General features: G+C 36.7%; 1 protein-coding gene across 5 annotated transcripts in view; it reads right to left on the bottom strand.

Moving 5' to 3' along the window:
* Mybpc1 (myosin binding protein C1) overlaps positions 1 to 17,091 on the bottom strand; it is an 82,720-nt gene that overhangs the window by 24,170 nt on the left and 41,459 nt on the right. For all 5 annotated transcript variants that reach the window (XM_047551251.1, XM_047551247.1, XM_047551250.1 and 2 more), the window contains 10 exons: positions 16,915 to 17,047; positions 14,469 to 14,593; positions 13,451 to 13,556; positions 11,842 to 12,008; positions 9,971 to 10,133; positions 8,508 to 8,614; positions 8,041 to 8,174; positions 2,330 to 2,489; positions 1,154 to 1,258; positions 143 to 331 (listed from right to left, as the gene is read on the bottom strand). In XM_047551251.1, coding sequence (XP_047407207.1) covers positions 143 to 331; positions 1,154 to 1,258; positions 2,330 to 2,489; positions 8,041 to 8,174; positions 8,508 to 8,614; positions 9,971 to 10,133; positions 11,842 to 12,008; positions 13,451 to 13,556; positions 14,469 to 14,593; positions 16,915 to 17,047 — 1,389 coding nt within the window. The remainder of the gene's footprint in view (positions 1 to 142; positions 332 to 1,153; positions 1,259 to 2,329; positions 2,490 to 8,040; positions 8,175 to 8,507; positions 8,615 to 9,970; positions 10,134 to 11,841; positions 12,009 to 13,450; positions 13,557 to 14,468; positions 14,594 to 16,914; positions 17,048 to 17,091) is intronic.

The following is a 17,091-nucleotide window of genomic DNA, read 5'->3' as shown; positions in this document are numbered from 1 at the left end:
CCAAAGGTATCTTTAAATTTACGAGATTGAAAATTGCCTTAACCACTTCCTACCTCCTGCCCACCCACCACTCTGAGAAGCCTCCCAGCTAGACGTCAGAAGGGAAGAGTTGTACTATGCAATAATGATTCTTTTGACTCACCCAAGGGAACAAAGGGCTTAGAGGGCATACTGGGCTTGGAGATTCCAACGGCATTGACTGCAAAGATGCGGACCTCATAGGCCACGCCTTCAATCATCTTCTTGGGCTCAAAAGTTGTTTCTTTACAGAGATCAAAATTCAGTCTCATCCACCTGGAACTTTGCTTCTTCTTTCTCTCAATAAAGTATCCTACAGGTACACAAAATGGAAACTGAAGATTTTTTCCCTTGGTCTCCAAAATTGAATTTTGTCAGATATTAAACATTTTTAAAAGTTTGTATATTCTCAGCATGGTATGTGAAAGTCATATATGTATGTATTTCAACCCACTTTATTCCATCAATTATTAAAGAGATTATAGGGAATACAAACATTAACAATCTATGATAAAGATAAAAATAAAATAACCACTAGAAAAAATTAAACTCATACTAGAAAAAGAAAAAAAAAAAAAAAAACAGATTGCACACAAATAGGCCATAGTAACGTAACCAGTATGGTTGCGGCAACATAGTCTTTAAATTTAAGCCAACTATATTGGCTCTGAGCCTCAACAAAGAAGATAGATGGGGAAATGATTAGTTTTGTGAGTCTGATTATTAGCAAGGAGAAAAAAATTCTTATGCAATTGGGGAAGCAAATTGTTTTAAGCATTTAGAGCTAAAAGAAATTTCTTCATGCCATAACCCTATGGAACTAGACACTTACTGACTAGAACAGTGAAAGTTAGACTTACAGTTATTCAAAATTAGTTACTGAGTATAAATGATAAACAAAAAAGAGACTAGGGAATGAATTAGATGATATTCATCAGACCTATTTAAAGCTCACATAATTACAGAGTATCTCAAAATATATACATTTCAATTTGAATGGATAAAGTCATATTTATAATAGGTATTCTTGTAAATGAAAATTTAAAAAATATACTCTGCACTAAAATATATAAAGAGGATACCAACTGCACTAGCAGTTACAGGGACTAGCAGTTACGGATCAATATCCAGTTACCTAAGATTGGAGTCCCTCCATCATAGGCAGGAGGTTCCCAGTTCATGATGCACCAATCATCTCCCACTTCGGTCACGTTTGGTGCAACTGGAGGATCAGGGATGTCTGTAGCAGACAAAAAAAAGGGGGGCGGGGGCGGAGATAAAATAAAATGAAGAAAGAGTACAGAGGAAAATAGGGGTTTTTTTTTGTTTGTTTGTTTATTTTTGGTAATAATCACAGAAACTGCTATTTCAAAGACTTTTCCATATTTCCTGAAATGCACTTAGTAACTAATTTGGACCAAAAGTTATGCTCAAATTTTGGGGGCAAGGGAAAGAGAACCTAATAAAAATAAATATGATGTTGTCTCCAAATCCCTTAAACCAGTGTTACAACATAATAAGCTCTATGTGAAACCTAAGACTCTTGCTCTTTCCCTGAAAATGGCAACTAAGAAATTATTGCCTGGATGCCAGATAGTGGTGGTAGTGGTTCTTGTTTTAAAACTACAAATGAACTTCCAGAAGAACTAAATCAAGGACTAACTACAGCAAATTTTATATTTGTTGGAAAATTCAAGATGTTGACTAATAGAAATCCAAGTTAGAAATGGCAGTTATCATGTTTTGTAAATAAAGTTCAGTGCCTGATAAAGTGGCCACTATTGGCCAATTTGAAATATGTTTCTTAAGGGAAAACTCAAATGAGAAGGGAGATCATTGAAACCTTGAAACACCAATAATTGACTGAACTTATTTTACTTGGTTTTAGTTAGGTTTAAGAAAAATACACTAAGGACCAAGACAAATCTTATTCCTCTACAAGGATTGTGATATGGGAAATTATTTAGCAATTGTGTTTCTATGACTTTTAAAGGGCAACAAAAGGGATTATAACTTTGCAGAGTTAATGATCAACAATTCAAAATGATTAACCTTTAGCTACTCTTTCCTCCAAAGCAAAGTCCTCCAGGTAAGAAAATAGAAGAGAAAGGGAAGGAAAAGGAAGGAAATGGAAGGAAAAAAAAGAAAGTGGCAAAGGTTGAAAGAGCAAGTGAGAGGGATTTATAAAATATATCTATACTGTGGTGTTTTTTTTGTTGTTGTTGGCTACCCAGAAAACCTGAGACAATCATCATTTGGCAAAGTCTACTCCTGATCTATACGTATCCATTTGTTCACCAGGAGGACTTACCCACAACTTTAATCTTGATGCTTGCATGTGCTTCTCCAGCTTCATTCTTCAGATTTATGTGGTAAACACCAGAGTCATCTCTTTCAGCCACATCAATGACCAGGGTGCTGCTATCAGGATATGATTCTGCTCGTATCCGGCCACTGCCCTCCATAATAGCCTGACAAGAAGGAAATAAAATGTGGCATGATGCACATAAGAAGAGATACTTCAGCTTGGCTAGGCATGGTGTTAATGCCCAAAATGTATTTTCTTCGTTTAATCTTCCCTGAACTCTAGTGACAGAGGCAGTATCCCATTTATACATGAGGAATCAAAGACTTAACCTGTTCAAGCCCATACAGCTAAGTAGCAGAACTAGATCCCAGAGCCCATCAACCAGTTCTCCCAAGGGAAAGTTGGAAGACTGAAAATAGGAGGGCACAGTGTACTTTAGAAGAAGAGTCTCTTCTTGAATGAAATTAGAAATACTCAGACACATGTCAGAAACAAATAATGATTTGTTAGTTTCCATAGATGTCTTGAAAATTTAAAAACATGAAAAAGGTTGAAGAAGGTGACCAGGTCAACTTTCCATTCAAGTAGTTGAATATCAATTTTCCATTTCCAATAAGGACATTGAAGAATAAATAATTCCCAAAGTACAGAGAGAAGTTGGGGGTTTTTGTTATTTTTTTTGTTTGTTTTACTTTCTTTATTTTTTTATTACTTTCTTTATTAAACCTGAAATTTAAAGCAACAACCATTTTTAGATTCTCAGGTCATATTTTCCATATGACAAATAATAGCAAATACACAAAGAGGAAAAACAGAGAATATTGGGGTAATTTAGAAACTGGGGAATTTGCCAGTAACTATTAAATTAACTTTCTCTTGTGTTGTATCAGGACTTGTATGTAGGTCAACAACACAAAATTGAGACAACAGTAAGAATACCCAAAGTAGTTTTCATAATTCTTTTATTTTATAACAAAACAAAGTTCAGTCAATGTAGCCAAATGCTAACCTAAGATTATAAAATATGTCCTTCCTTATTTTAATGTGGAAAGAAAATATTTAGGGTGCTGTTACATGTTCCTCCTCAGTTTTCTGTATTTTGTTTTGTTTGATTGTTGGGCTATAATTTCTATAAAAGAATATTTATGCTTTCTAGAAACATGGTTCTATGAATTTTGACAAATTGATGCAGTGTGTAATCATCACCACTATCAAGATAAAGACTATTTCTGTCACTTCCAATGGTACCTCCATGTTTCTTGGCAAACAACCCACACCCTACACTTTGGTCTCTGGCAACTACTATCTAATATCCGTCCCTAAAGCTTGTCTTTTTCCCAAGAGTCATATAACTGGAATCAAACAATATACTGCCTTTTGAATCTGGCATCACTTTGCATGATGCTTTTTAGATTCATTCATGTTGCTGACTCTATTACTAGTATATTCTTTATTATTGCTGGGTTGTATTCTATTGTACATTCCATGTGTTACTGATCACAGCATAAAAGCTGCACATTGGTACAACTGGTCTTTAGAGTCATTTCTAGGTTTTGACAAAAATGAACAAAGCTTCTACAAACATTAATGTATAGGTTTTGGTGTAGCTATGTGTCTTCATTTGTCTTGTGTAAATAACTAGAGAGAGCATCATAGAGTTGTACATAGTAAGTACATGCTTAACTTTATTAAAAACTACCAAACAGTTCTAGTGCAATTCATGAAAAGTGGATGTACCATTTTGCATTCCCACCAGAGATGTCTGGAAGTTTAGTTGTTCTTCCATATCCTCGCTAACATTTGATACTGACAATTTTTAAGCATTTTAAAAAATGACTTTTAAAATATTTTGTCTATTTTCATTCAGAATAATTATTTTGAGATTCATCTGTGCTCTTACATAAATTACTAATTCCTTTTTATTGCTGAGTACACTTAAAATTGCATAAATGTACTTAAAAGTTGTCAATCCATTTGGGGTTATTTTTAGATTTTAAATATTAAAAATAAAGTCACTATGAACATTTGTTCTTGTAGATTTTTTTATACTATATCTCCTGCACATAAAGTCAGTTTTACTTCTTCCTTTTCTTTACTTTCTTCCTTTTCAATATGGATGTATTTTATTTATTTTTCTTGCCTGGTTACCCTGGCAAGAAGCTCAAATACAATGTTGATTAGAGGTAATGATAGTAAACATCTTCTCTTTCTTATTCTTGATCTTAGGAGGAAAGAATTCAGTCTTTTTTAAGTAGGATGACAACTGAATGTCTTCTATCAGGTTGAGGAAGTTTTTTACTTCTTAGTTTGTTGAGTTTTTTTTTTTTTTAATTAGGAATGCATGTTGAATTTTGTCGAATTTTTGCTGTGTTTATTTATTTATTCGTTTATTTTTATTTATTTATTTTTGGTGCTGGGGATTAAACCCAGGGCCTTGTGCTTGCAAGGCAAGCACTCTATTGACTGAGTCATCTCCCCAGCCCCTGCTGTGTTTATTGAGATAATTGTGTGTCTTAATATCATAAACTTTATTCATTTCCAAATGTTAAACCAACTTTTCCTTTCCTTGGAAAAATACATCATTCATTTCAAATGTTGATGAATTTGATCTGCTAAATATTTTTTAGAAGTTTTTTCTTCTGTTCATGAGTGATACAACTTTGTAGTCTTCTTGTGATCTGGGAAATACATAGTGATTGTGCTTCAACACAGAGGACACCAAAAGGGACCAGTTTATTTATCCATTCACCTGCAGAAAGAGATTTTGGTTGCTTCCAAGTATTGGCAAATATGAAGAAAGCTGCTATAAATATTCATACGCAGGGTTTTGTGTGGATATTAAGTTTTCAACTCCTTTGAGTAAATATTGGAGAAAAAATTGCTGAATCATATGGAAAACGTGTTCAATATTGAAAGAAACTGATGGACTTTCTTCCAAAGTGGCCATAGCATTTTACGTTCCTGCCAACAAAGATTGAGAGCTCTGTTGCTCCACATACTGGCAAGCATTGCATGTATGTCTGTTTGGGATTTTGATCATTCTAATAGGTGAGTCCTGGTATCTCATTGCTTTAATTTGTAATATACTATTAACATGTGATGTTGGACATCTTTTCATATGCTTATTTGCCATCTGTATACACTCTTTGAGGTGTCTGTTCAAGTTTCTTGCTCATTTTTAAATAAGATAAAGTGAGACCTCTTGGTGAGTTTATATCCCTGGACTGGTCTCAGTGCTTCTCACTTGACCCTCACCCCTTAGGCAGGACAGGAAGGTCTAAGGCGGCTAGAGTTGGGTCTTTCCCTTCCCCCAGGTAGGGTAGGCTCTGATAAACACCAGCAAGTTAGGATCTGGTAAAATTATTTTCTCCCCAGTGCAGGCCCTGCCTGTTAAGAAGAGAATGCTCTATCATATTTCAAAATGGTTTCTCCTGCCCCTGCTGGGATCTTTCTCCAGGATTCACTGTGAAGAGCTCCTGGAAGTAAAATTGAAAGAAGTGGGGGGGTTAGCCATGACAGGGTCCCCCTGGAATTTTTAGTTCTCAGGCTCTTCTCAAGGAGCCTCCAGAAATTTGTCAATTACAGTCTATGTTTTCCTCTCTCAGCACTGGTTTCCAAGACAGGGGTTTCTGCTCCCAGGTTGTGAATCTCTGTCTCTGCCTTTGTCTCTCCAGTGTCGGGGCCAGCAGTCTGCCTATCCTCTCACTTCTCTGACAGATCTAGGAGTTGTTCATTTTCCAGTTTGTTCAGCATTTTTCTTGGATGATGGAGTGGCAACCTCCAGCTCCTCACATGCTAGAATAGAAATCAGAAGTCCAATTGGATGCCCCTCTTTCTATCCTATGTTTTATTTTGGATAGTTTCTATTACTGTGTCTTCAAATTTGCCTGGGGTATTTAATTAGCTATTAATTCCACCCTATATTTTTATCTGAGGCATTTTATATAGAGACATTTTATTTATAGTTTTTACCCTCCAGACAATTTGATTTGGGTCTTTTTTTGTTTTGGTGCTGGGGATTTGAACCCAGGGTCTCATGTATGCTGGGCAAGCACTTTACCACTGAGCCACATCCCTAGCCCTGACTTGGGTCTTTATAAATATTTTTCCACTCATTTTCTTCCATTTTATTATACTTTCTCTACTTTGAATGGAGAACTTGACATTTCTCCACCTATCTGCTTGAACTTTGGAATACAATGAACTGTTTTCATGTCCTTGATTGCTATTTCTAATACATGTGCAAGATGGTTACGCTTCCCATTCATTTCTCTACTGTGATGTTTGACCAATGGCAGATATTACAAATTTTACCTTTTTGGATGCTTGATACTTTTGTACTCCAAATCTTGAGCTTTGTTCTGAAACACAATTAAATTACTTGGAAATTGATTGAACCTTTTAGGGCTTGCTTTTCTGATTTGTTAGATATGTCCTGAGCAGTGTCCTGCTAATTATTCCCACAACCGAGGCAAAACCTTTGGAATGAGTCTCCTCAATGCACTGTGCAGGATGAAGTTTTCAGTCTGCTCTGAGGAGGGCCAGGCACTACTCCTGGCCTTGTGTGAATGATGCCCTCTTCTTTTTAATCCTCTCTGATGGTTCTTTCCTCAGTCCTGGGTGGTTTCCTCAAAAACGTGCATTGATAACTGCTGAATACTTGAGAGGGACCCTCTCGGGAGCTCCAGGGCTCTCTCTGTGCAACTCCTCCAGTATGGCTCTGCTGAACTCCAGCTGTGCAGTGTCCTTATACAAAGGGAGTCCTAAACTTGGAATCTGTCTAGGTTTCTTTTCCTGGTACACTGCCTGGAAACTCTCTTAAGGCAGGAAGCTGGGACAATTGTAGACACACCTGTTTCCCTATTCAGGGTCACTGCCTTTCATTGTTTGGTGTCCACTGTCTTGAAAAGCATTGTTCCTGTGTTTTGTCAATCTGGGGGCTTACTTCAGATGAGCATATATATCAGGTTCCTCTGATTTGATTCTGACTGGAAGTAGAAGTCCGCTTTTCATTTCTACTTTTCAAATGTAAAAACAGAATTTTCTTTTTCTCTTCTTTTGCAGGAAGCCTTGAGCAGTGCTCCTATTCCACTCCAATCTTATTTTTCTCTTCCTCATTCACTCTGGCCCAGCTGCGCCATCTTTCTTTCTATTCCTCCAGCACACCAAGCTTGTTCTCTCCCTCCGGCCTTTGTGCTTGCATGGCCTCCACCTGGAAATCCCTTCCCTTTCACCGTCACCTAGGGGGTTCCTTGTCATTCTCAGAGGCTGCCACTGACTATGCAGCCACTAGCTTTCGTGACATTCTCTTTTATCATCTTTATAATGCGAATTGCTATCCAGAGGGACTCTGATCTCTTATTTATATACTTATCTAAAAAATTCACTATTTCTCCTCTATCCTACCCCATAGCATCAACAGAATGAAAGATGGGACCTTGTTCGTTAGGAACAATAGCACACTTGACTACATAGTAGGTAGTTAGAATATGAAAAGTAAATGATTATCAGATCTGCCTGAAAACCAGTCATCTTTCTTTTTCAAAGAAATTACATCTGTGCTGTTCTTTTATACTTTGATTTGCCTTCTCTCTTCATCTGACTAAAGGAGTACAAGGAGTGGGATAGCCTGTGTGTGTGTGCGTGTGTGTGTGTGTGTGTGTGTGAGAGAGAGAGAGAGAGAGAGAGAGAGAGAGAGAGAGAGAGAGCGAAACCTTATCTGCTCGGCTCCAAATGCACTTAGGAGGTGGTTCTCCGGAGACAGGAATCTCAAGACGAAGCTTGTTTCCTGCAATCACGGTCACCGTATTGTCAGCATCAAGACCATCCAGGATGATCTTAGGAGGATCTGGAGTATTAAGCATGGCCTTTGTTATCAGACAGTCATTTCCATGTGACTATTTTGATTAGTGACTGGCTAATATTAAACATTGGTAATAATCAGCCTTAAAAAATTGACTAAAAAGAGCATAAGAAGGGTTAAGGTAGTTGGTGCCCAGCACCTTGCAAAACTATTCCATTGTAAGATTTAAGAACCAAGTACTTATGATTAGTGATTAATAACCAGGATATATATTTTTTCTTTAAATATCACATGATTTTGAATACATTACAATTCCTAGGTAAACTAGAACAGACAAATAAGAATACAACTATGCACTGATTTCTTTTATCTACTCACCAATAACATGAACTTTGGCAGGCAAAGTAACATTGTAGGCATCTGGTGTAAACACATAATCACCTTCATCTTCAATGAGAGCATTGGCTATAACCAATTTGTGGACTCTAAGGAAATGAGAAAAACATTTCTAAGACTCTACAAAGACTTAGCCTACATATGACCTAAACTAAAAAGACACCTGTCTTCTATCTGTTTTACTTCTTTCATGGATGAGAGAGGGAGAAGGGAAGGGAAAGAGAAGGGGTGGAGAAAAAGAGAAAGAATGAATGTGAAGTCTTAATTATCCTATTTATTGACCTAAATTAGATCTATTTTAGAGTACATAGAAATAGTTCTACAAATAAAACCTGCTTATTATGTATGCAAGAGTCTATTATTCTTTTTTCTTCTCATAACTTTAAAGACTAAGACACAGCATCTCAATAATGCTACACCAAATAACTAATAATAATCTTGACTTTGGTTTTACATGTCAAAAGAGTTCTTAATGAATATCAGATGGATATTATGGACCCTTTCTCTACAGAAAGTGTGTATTTTGTACACACACAGAATTTTCTCATAGTTTCAGAGGATTTGTGGATTTCCCAAAAGTCCATTCTTGATCTTATAAGAGCCCACTGGTCCAAACTTAAGATCCTTATCTCAGATCTTTGCTAGATTCTAGGATATTATGCCCACCTCCAAAGGGAAGAAAAATGTGACATTTACTGGTGTCAAAAGACAACATTTAAACAAATTTAGTTTAAAGATCTTAGCTGGCAACTCTGGAATTGGGCAACACCTCATTCTAGAAGGCAGAATGAGTGTTCTGATGAGCTGAGCAGAAGAGGTTGGCTTTACAGACAGAAAAGAGCTGAAGAAAACAGCAACAACAAAAATTTGATTATTTCAAGATTGTTTTCCTTGTACAGGTTAAAGCAGTGGGGACTTCCTTATCATGCCCACTAAAACTGGTCTGCTTGGGATTTGGCTATTATTTATCTTTCTCTAGATTTCTTGGGAGATCAGATAAGCAACTTAGTTTTGGCATAGTGGTGTAGAACGTCATCATGAGTAACTCCATGTTGACTTGGTTGGCTGGGCTTAGGGCAGAAGCAAAGTTCAAACCAATGATCTACTACAAATCTTTTTTAACATTGGTCAGGGGTAGTTAATGCTTTTGACCAGCTTTTCAGTTAGAATTCAGTATCACTTCTCCAACCTCTTGTTTAGATGCAAAAAATCAGTCAATGGGTTGCAAACAAAGAACCCCAGTGAGGTACAAATACAGGATTGAAAGTAGGACGTTATGCACAACAGAGAAACCACAGGTTCTTGCTAGTTGCAAGCAAAGAACTGGCAGTAGATCATCTCCCTATGAGTACTCTCCAGTCAGAAATTGTATGAGTATGTAATTGAGGAAGTGGGGAAGGTGGAGATGGCTACCAACCCTTGCCAGTGGCACCCAGTTTGCTTACTTTCCTTTGTGAACAACCTTCAGACGGTCACTCTCCTGAACAGGCAGGCCATTTTTAGTCCATTTTCCTGATATGTTTTCAGAGATTTCACACTTCAAGCATATTTCTTTCCCAAGTTTTACAGTCTGATCAGTCAGAGGTGTCAAAATCTTCAGAGGCCTCACTGTAGAGATGAAGAGCATCCTAAGTGCAGAACCCAAACTCCAGGCAGGCCAGCATGATGGCATTTCACAATGCTACTCTCACTTCTGCTATCATGCTTGTTTTGAAGATGAGAATTTGTCCCAGTGCAACTGATACATTAGAGGACAGTTAGGGTATAATATAAATTTCACACATTTGATTTTACACAATTTCATCCCCCCTAAGTGGGCAAATGCAGAAAGTGGCACTGAGCAGAACTGAGTCAGAAGAGGCTGCACCAAATGTACCTAAGCACACCTCAAACGTGTATCAGCAACCTCAGTTCACCTATAAGCCACATCTGTTCACACTGGAAATTACAACTATCCATCTGATCTCAAATGATCCTCCTCCTTCTTTGCAATAGCATGTGAGCTCCAACCCTTCTAGCATTGCTTCCACAAGCAAATGCCAGATCTTTTCAAGGTAAAGTGCTGTCATTATTGTCATATGTGTTGATCATTTAATATGGGTAAATTATGCCACTTTTTTAAATGAGGCCCTTATTTTCGTTTTACAATGTGTCTCTAGCAAAGTCCTTCCAGTGCTGTGCCCCTTGTTTCCATTTCTTGAGTAAACTCTGTGATTTTTATTGCACAATTTTGCACAGCATAACGATTACTAGAAATGCATATGTTGAATTAGAGCAGAACTGGCTGTACTTGCTTTAAATGGATACAAAGATCAAGGCAAGGATCTGCCTGTGGTTGAAAAATGTTTTGATATTAAACGAAAATGACCATAATTCCATGAAGCATGAGAAGTGTAATGAGATTGCTTCTGAACAAATCTGGGATCATATAAACTACAACTGGGCCAACAAAAAGTAAGGAAACAAGGTTTCTGTTCTGCAAGTATTACCACTCACCCTGACATTTTGCTTTAATTTTCACGGCAAACTGGGACAGATTCTGTCACTGAGAAGTGATTACTGTTAGAGGACATTTGGGAAAGTACATAGGTTTTCTCAAAGCTCTAGAGTCTATTAACTGATAAGCTCCTACTCCTTGGTTGTGTGCTCTCAATTATGTCCCCTTGGTTTGAATATTTTTTCTTCTTACCCCAAATGTAATTGCAGAGTGTTGGTTATTTCTTTAATGACTAGATAGTATGCTCACCTGTAGATTAAGCAAACACTATCCAGATTTGATATCTAAGTATTTGCCATCTATTTTTATGGTCTTGGGATTAGAAACTTTTGGGTAACTTTTCTAGCTGGTGATTTTTTTTTATACTTTCTTCATGGTATTGGGGCTCTACTATTAAATTGAGTAGTTGGTTCCTTTCTCAGAGACCCTGACTGATCTGACATAGACACTCAGCTAAAATGGAATTCTATTTCACATCTTCAAAAATGCCACAAGTAGCTGGGCACTGTGGCGCAAACCTGTAATCCCAGCGACTTGGGAGACTGAGACAGGAGGATCACGAGTTCAAAGCCAGCCTCAGCAACGGCGGGACACTAAGCAACTCAGTGAGACCCTGTCTCTAAATAAAATACAAAAATAGGGCTGGCGATGTGGCTCAGTGGTCCAGTGCCCCTGAGATCAATCCTCAGTACAAAATAAATAAATAAATAAAATGCCACAGGTATAAATCAAGTAGATCGGAACTTTCCTAAAACTGGATTAATGAGCACAACATGATTAGCCCACCAACTCAGAAGACACCCAAGCAATCTTACTTACAGTCAACACTCAGTTTGGCAGATGACTGTCCTCCCGTTGTCATCACTGAGTATTCCGCACTGTCGGCCTTTGTGGCTCCCTCTATGATCAAAATGTGTTTTTTGCCCTCAACTCTAATTTTGTATCTTGATTTCGGACCAGGGAAGATCTCTTCGCCATTCTTAAACCTGAGTTAATATGGATCATAAAATCTTTTATAAAACAACTCCCAGAAACAAACTTCATTAGTCCTGTTTCTCACTTTATCCCGGAGTCTCACAGAGTTTCTGGCAGATGCCAGACACACAAGAACAATTTGCCAAGTTAAAGAATATATCAATCACCCAGCGACTCAGGAGGCTGAGGCAGGAGGATCTCGAATTCAAGACCAGTCTCAGCAACAGTGGGGCACTAAGCAACCCAGTGAGACCCTGTCTGCAAACAAAATACAAAATAGGGCTGGGGATGTGGCTCAGTGGTTGAATGCCTCTGAGTTCAATCCCTGGTAACAAAAAAAAACAAAAACAAAAAAAAAGAATATATCAATCTATCTGCCGATGGATTCCTATTATAACAAGTATTGTCTACAAATATAATATTAAGAGAAAATAAGCCAATCAAATGAAGATGCTGAATGTGGTTAGTACCCCCTTCTGGGTTCTTGACACATTTTAAAGATAGCTTTGACAATAGATTAGCATGAACAATGTACTCTGTACCAATTACTACAGATTCCTCTGTGTAATTTACTCTACTTGTCGACATAGCATTTCATTTTAAGATTTTGAATCTTCTAGTCTTTGATTTTTGAGATTACTCACAGGGAACATGTAAGAAAACACTCCCCACCTGACCAGGAAAAAAACCCTTTTATTTATTTATTTACTTTTTTTTTTTTAATGTGCAAAGAATCAACCCTAGGGTTTCACATATGCTAAGCATATATTCTACCATTGAGCTACATCCCCAGTCTGGCTCTTTTTAATTTTTTAAAATAAATTGGTGATTCTCAGTCTAAAATACTTTTCTGGGGGTGCTGTAATAATACAGTGATGAGGCTGTAATTGAAAAAAATATGTGTTTTTCCATATAAGTTGTCAGTAAGGCATAGTGAGAAGAAGAAGACTAGTGTAGAGATTCAGAGTATCTGTGGTCTTTGGAGTCAAACAGACTAGGGTAACATGAGTATTTATAAGTGCCTACCTTCCTACTTCCTTACCAATACAGATTTCTGGATCTTTTCTCAGTCTTATAACTGAAAAGTACCCCAAGATCATAGAAGAGTTTTAGTTGTCATCTTTTACTAAGGTTGAGATCTCTACAAGGTCAAGAGTCTGTTGCATAAGGCCATGTGTACTTTCTGTTCTATTAACTAGTAAGACACTATTTTTGCCTATTAAAAGTGAACAGAGCTGCATGCAATGGTGAACACCTGTAATCCCAGCAACTCAGGAGGCTGAGGCAGAACGATTGCAAGTTCAAAGCCAGCCTCGGCAATTTAGTAAGGCCCTAAGAAACTTAGTGAGACCCTGTCTCAAAATAAAAAAAAAAGCGTTGAGGATATGGCTCAGTGGTTAGGTGCCCCTGGTTCAAAAATTTACAAAGTACAGGCATCAGGAAAACTATTTACCATTTCACATTGGCATCATCTTCAGACACCTCACATTCCAATTCAACTCTTTCCCCACAATAAGCATTCATATCTTCCAGTTGTTTGGTCACCATAATTGGAGGTTCTAGGGTGAAAAGGGGAGAAATCAAAATCATTAAATATCCAAAACATATCTCCCAAACCCTGACTTGTTCACAAATGAAAATCCAACAATACCAAAGTATCACCTATGTTTCATGTCATAGTAAGTAAATAGGAGGTGAGGTTTTTTTTAATGTCTGTTCTCAGCAAAAAAAAAAAAAAAAAAAAAAAGGACAACCCCAAGAAAGTTCTCTCCATTTTCTCAGAGCACTCCAAATTAAATAAATCATTGTTTTACAGAGCAGATAAAATATGTATCAAAATCCTTCTTTCAACCAATAAGATACCAGGTGGTAGATGCTTCTGATAAGGAGAATGGATAACACTAAAAGTTCTTGATTTTGGTTCTTAAAGAAGAATAGAGATTACAGAGTTATCTGTCATCAGAGGGCTTCATAAAAAAAATAAGTGATGTGTGGCTTCATTTCACCCCTCCAGTTCTTCACAATGTCTTCGTCAATGATGGTCTACTGATGCAAACCACCAATGCCCTCTTATAATGAAGCTGGTTTCAAGAGAATCCTATTTGTTATCATTGGAGGGTGTGGAACAAAGATCATCCAGTGAAGTCTGTTGGGTTTCAGAAGCTATAACTATTACAATTATCGTGCAGAACAGGGCTTGGCTTGAGTCAAAACTATGAGGCAGTTTTACTCAGCTGTTCTTTTTCCCCTTGACTTTTTTAGTGTTAAGACAACTGAAGAATCATTAGGATTCCTGATACCTGCCAGTACAGGAGGCCTCAATGCTGGGCCAATCTAACAGCCAAGATGAACCCTTTCTAGAAATGCTGCTATCTCTGAAGAAGTCACCTGGCCTTTCATTTTGGTGATTACCCCTGGGAGTAATGATGTACTGGGAGTAATGATGACCATAGGAAGAAATTTCATCTTACCTCTCACAAAGAGCTCAGTAGAACATTTCTCATCACCAGCTGTCACATAATACTCTGAATCATCCGTCAGTGAACAGTTATTGATAAACATGATTCTTTGGCATCCTTTGTGTTCAAAGATGTATCTGTTTTAAATGGGAGGAAGATAAACAGAATTCATGAACTTAATATTATTCTTTGCTTTATTGTCAGCAAAGATGGTTTATAATTTGGTAATATTTGCAAGTAAGGGAAATAATTTTAATCTTCCATTTTTGTAGCATATATTTTACATAGTTTAACATTTTTGTGGCATATATTTTACATAGTTTAACATCAAACAGAAAATAATTTCCATCTTTATGATTCATGATATATATATGCATATTTATAAACACTAATTTGTTCCTGTTTTCTCTTACATATGGTTTTCCTTTCAAATATAAACCACCTCTCACATATTTACTATTTGATTTTTAAAAATTTGCTCTAATTAGTTACGCAAGACAGCAGAATGCATTTCAACTCAAAATTGTACACAAATGGAGCACAACTTCTCATTTCTCTGGTTGTACATGATGTAGTCACACCATTTGTGCAATCATACATGTACACAGGGTAATAAAGTTCATCTCATTTCACAATCTTTCCCACCCCCATATCCATCCCCTCCCTTCACTCCCCTCTGCCCAATCTAAAGTTCCTCCATTCTTCCTTGCCCCGCCCCGCTTGATGAATCAGCATCCACATATCAGAGAAAACATTTGGCCTTTGTTTTTTGGGGATTGGCTTAGTCACTGATTATTTTAAACTCACTGTTTTGACAACAGGTTGGGTTAGAATGTCAGATTTTTAACTCTGCACATTCTTTATTTCTAGATTATCTTATTGGTACATTGTATTTATACATAATTATGGGGTTAATTTCAATATATTCATAAAATCATAATAACATAATTTACTCCATTTCAATCCCAGTACTGCCCCTTTTCAGTTCTTCCTCCCTCCCCCTAATTCTCTTCCTCTACCTTTTTGGTCTTCCTTCTATTAATTTACTTTTTTTTTTAATTTGTGCATTATAGTTATACATAAAATGAAATTCATTGTAATATATTCATACATGCCCATAACATAGTTTGGTCAATTTCATTTTGCAGTTCTTCCCCTTTCCCATAAACTCTGCACATTCTTGTAAAGATCAATTGAAGTACTTTATGAGGGGGGCAGAGACTTAATCTTATTCATTGATGTATTTCATTCATTGCCTAGCACAGGTACACAGCAGACTGTCAGGTGCATAATGCTTGTTTAATTTAGGAATTATATGACTTTAATCACTACGGAGGTAGTAATTCTACACAATGTGATGACTTTTTGTGAGCCTAAAAACCCATGCTTTCATATCACAGTTGACATCTATTAAGAAAGCATTTGAGTATTCAGAAAAAGAAAACAGGAAGCCAAGAAGACAACAAAATGTAATTCTGTGACCTGGATTATGGAGGGGCATAATACAGCATTATAACAGACTAGAAAATGTAGTTGGAGTTTGGAAATTTTCAAATTGAAGACTTCAAGAACAAAATATTTCAACACTGTTTTCTGGATAAAACTCACCAAATAAAATTATGTTTTGGTAACTCCAGGCTGTCTTTATGAGATTTTTGCACCAGATATAAACATTATTATTACAAAGTCACTCTGTTGGCATGATCACATTAAGAAATTGGAAACCACCTAATTGTACTCCAGAAGTGACAGATTTCCGGGATTAAAGTCTTTTATCAATGTACACGTGGCTCTTGTTAACTTAAAAAAATATACTGGAGTTGAAAATCTCTCAGGCTGAGGAGGATCTCTGTAAAGTAGTTTCATAATAGACTAGAGATACCATCAGACATCAGGGATTAGTTTGTCTACTTCCTTTGGGAGAGAGCCAAGAAATAATAAAACATGGGCTTAGACCTGCATTTCATTAGATCTCAACATGAAACAGTTCTAACAGCACTCAAAATAGCTCCTGAATTGAATATAGAGGGTATTCAACCATTATCAAATACAGATACTATTTTCAAAAAACAAAAGTCATCTAATTATGAGGTATGACTCCCAACTGGCATATCAAATACGTATTTCAAAAATTTTTTATTTTATTTTAAAAACTAGGAAAAGTTTGGCAATCTCCTAAATAATTACATATAACCTGTAGTGACACTAAACCATACCTGGGAATCACTTGAAATAGTCTGTATAGAATTAAACATAAAGTGAAGTTTATTTTATATAATACTATGATTTTAGTAATCACAAAATACATGAAGTGACTAAATTTTTATTCTCCCTTCATATGATTTTGCATTTTAACTAAAAAGTCCTGTATTCTCAGAAAATTAAGTTAAACACTTTGATTTACTTAAACACTTTGATTTACTTATTTTTGTCATTGAGACTTGCAAAGCTCACTTACTTTGTGCTGGGTCGAATTTCTTGGCCATTTTTGTACCATTTCACCTCCAACTTTGGATCTGCCAGTTCCACAACAAACCTTACTCTGCCTCCTTTATCAACCTGATATGCAGGATCAAGAATTTTTGCAAAAGCTGGTAGATAGAAGCAACAAAAATGTGTTAATTCGTGTGTATAT

Source organism: Sciurus carolinensis, chromosome 4 (genome assembly GCF_902686445.1).
Source record: "Sciurus carolinensis chromosome 4, mSciCar1.2, whole genome shotgun sequence".
Classification (NCBI taxonomy): domain Eukaryota; kingdom Metazoa; phylum Chordata; class Mammalia; order Rodentia; family Sciuridae; genus Sciurus; species Sciurus carolinensis.
The sequence above is the reverse complement of the archived record's forward strand: the minus strand, read 5'-3'. Positions and strand labels throughout refer to the sequence as shown.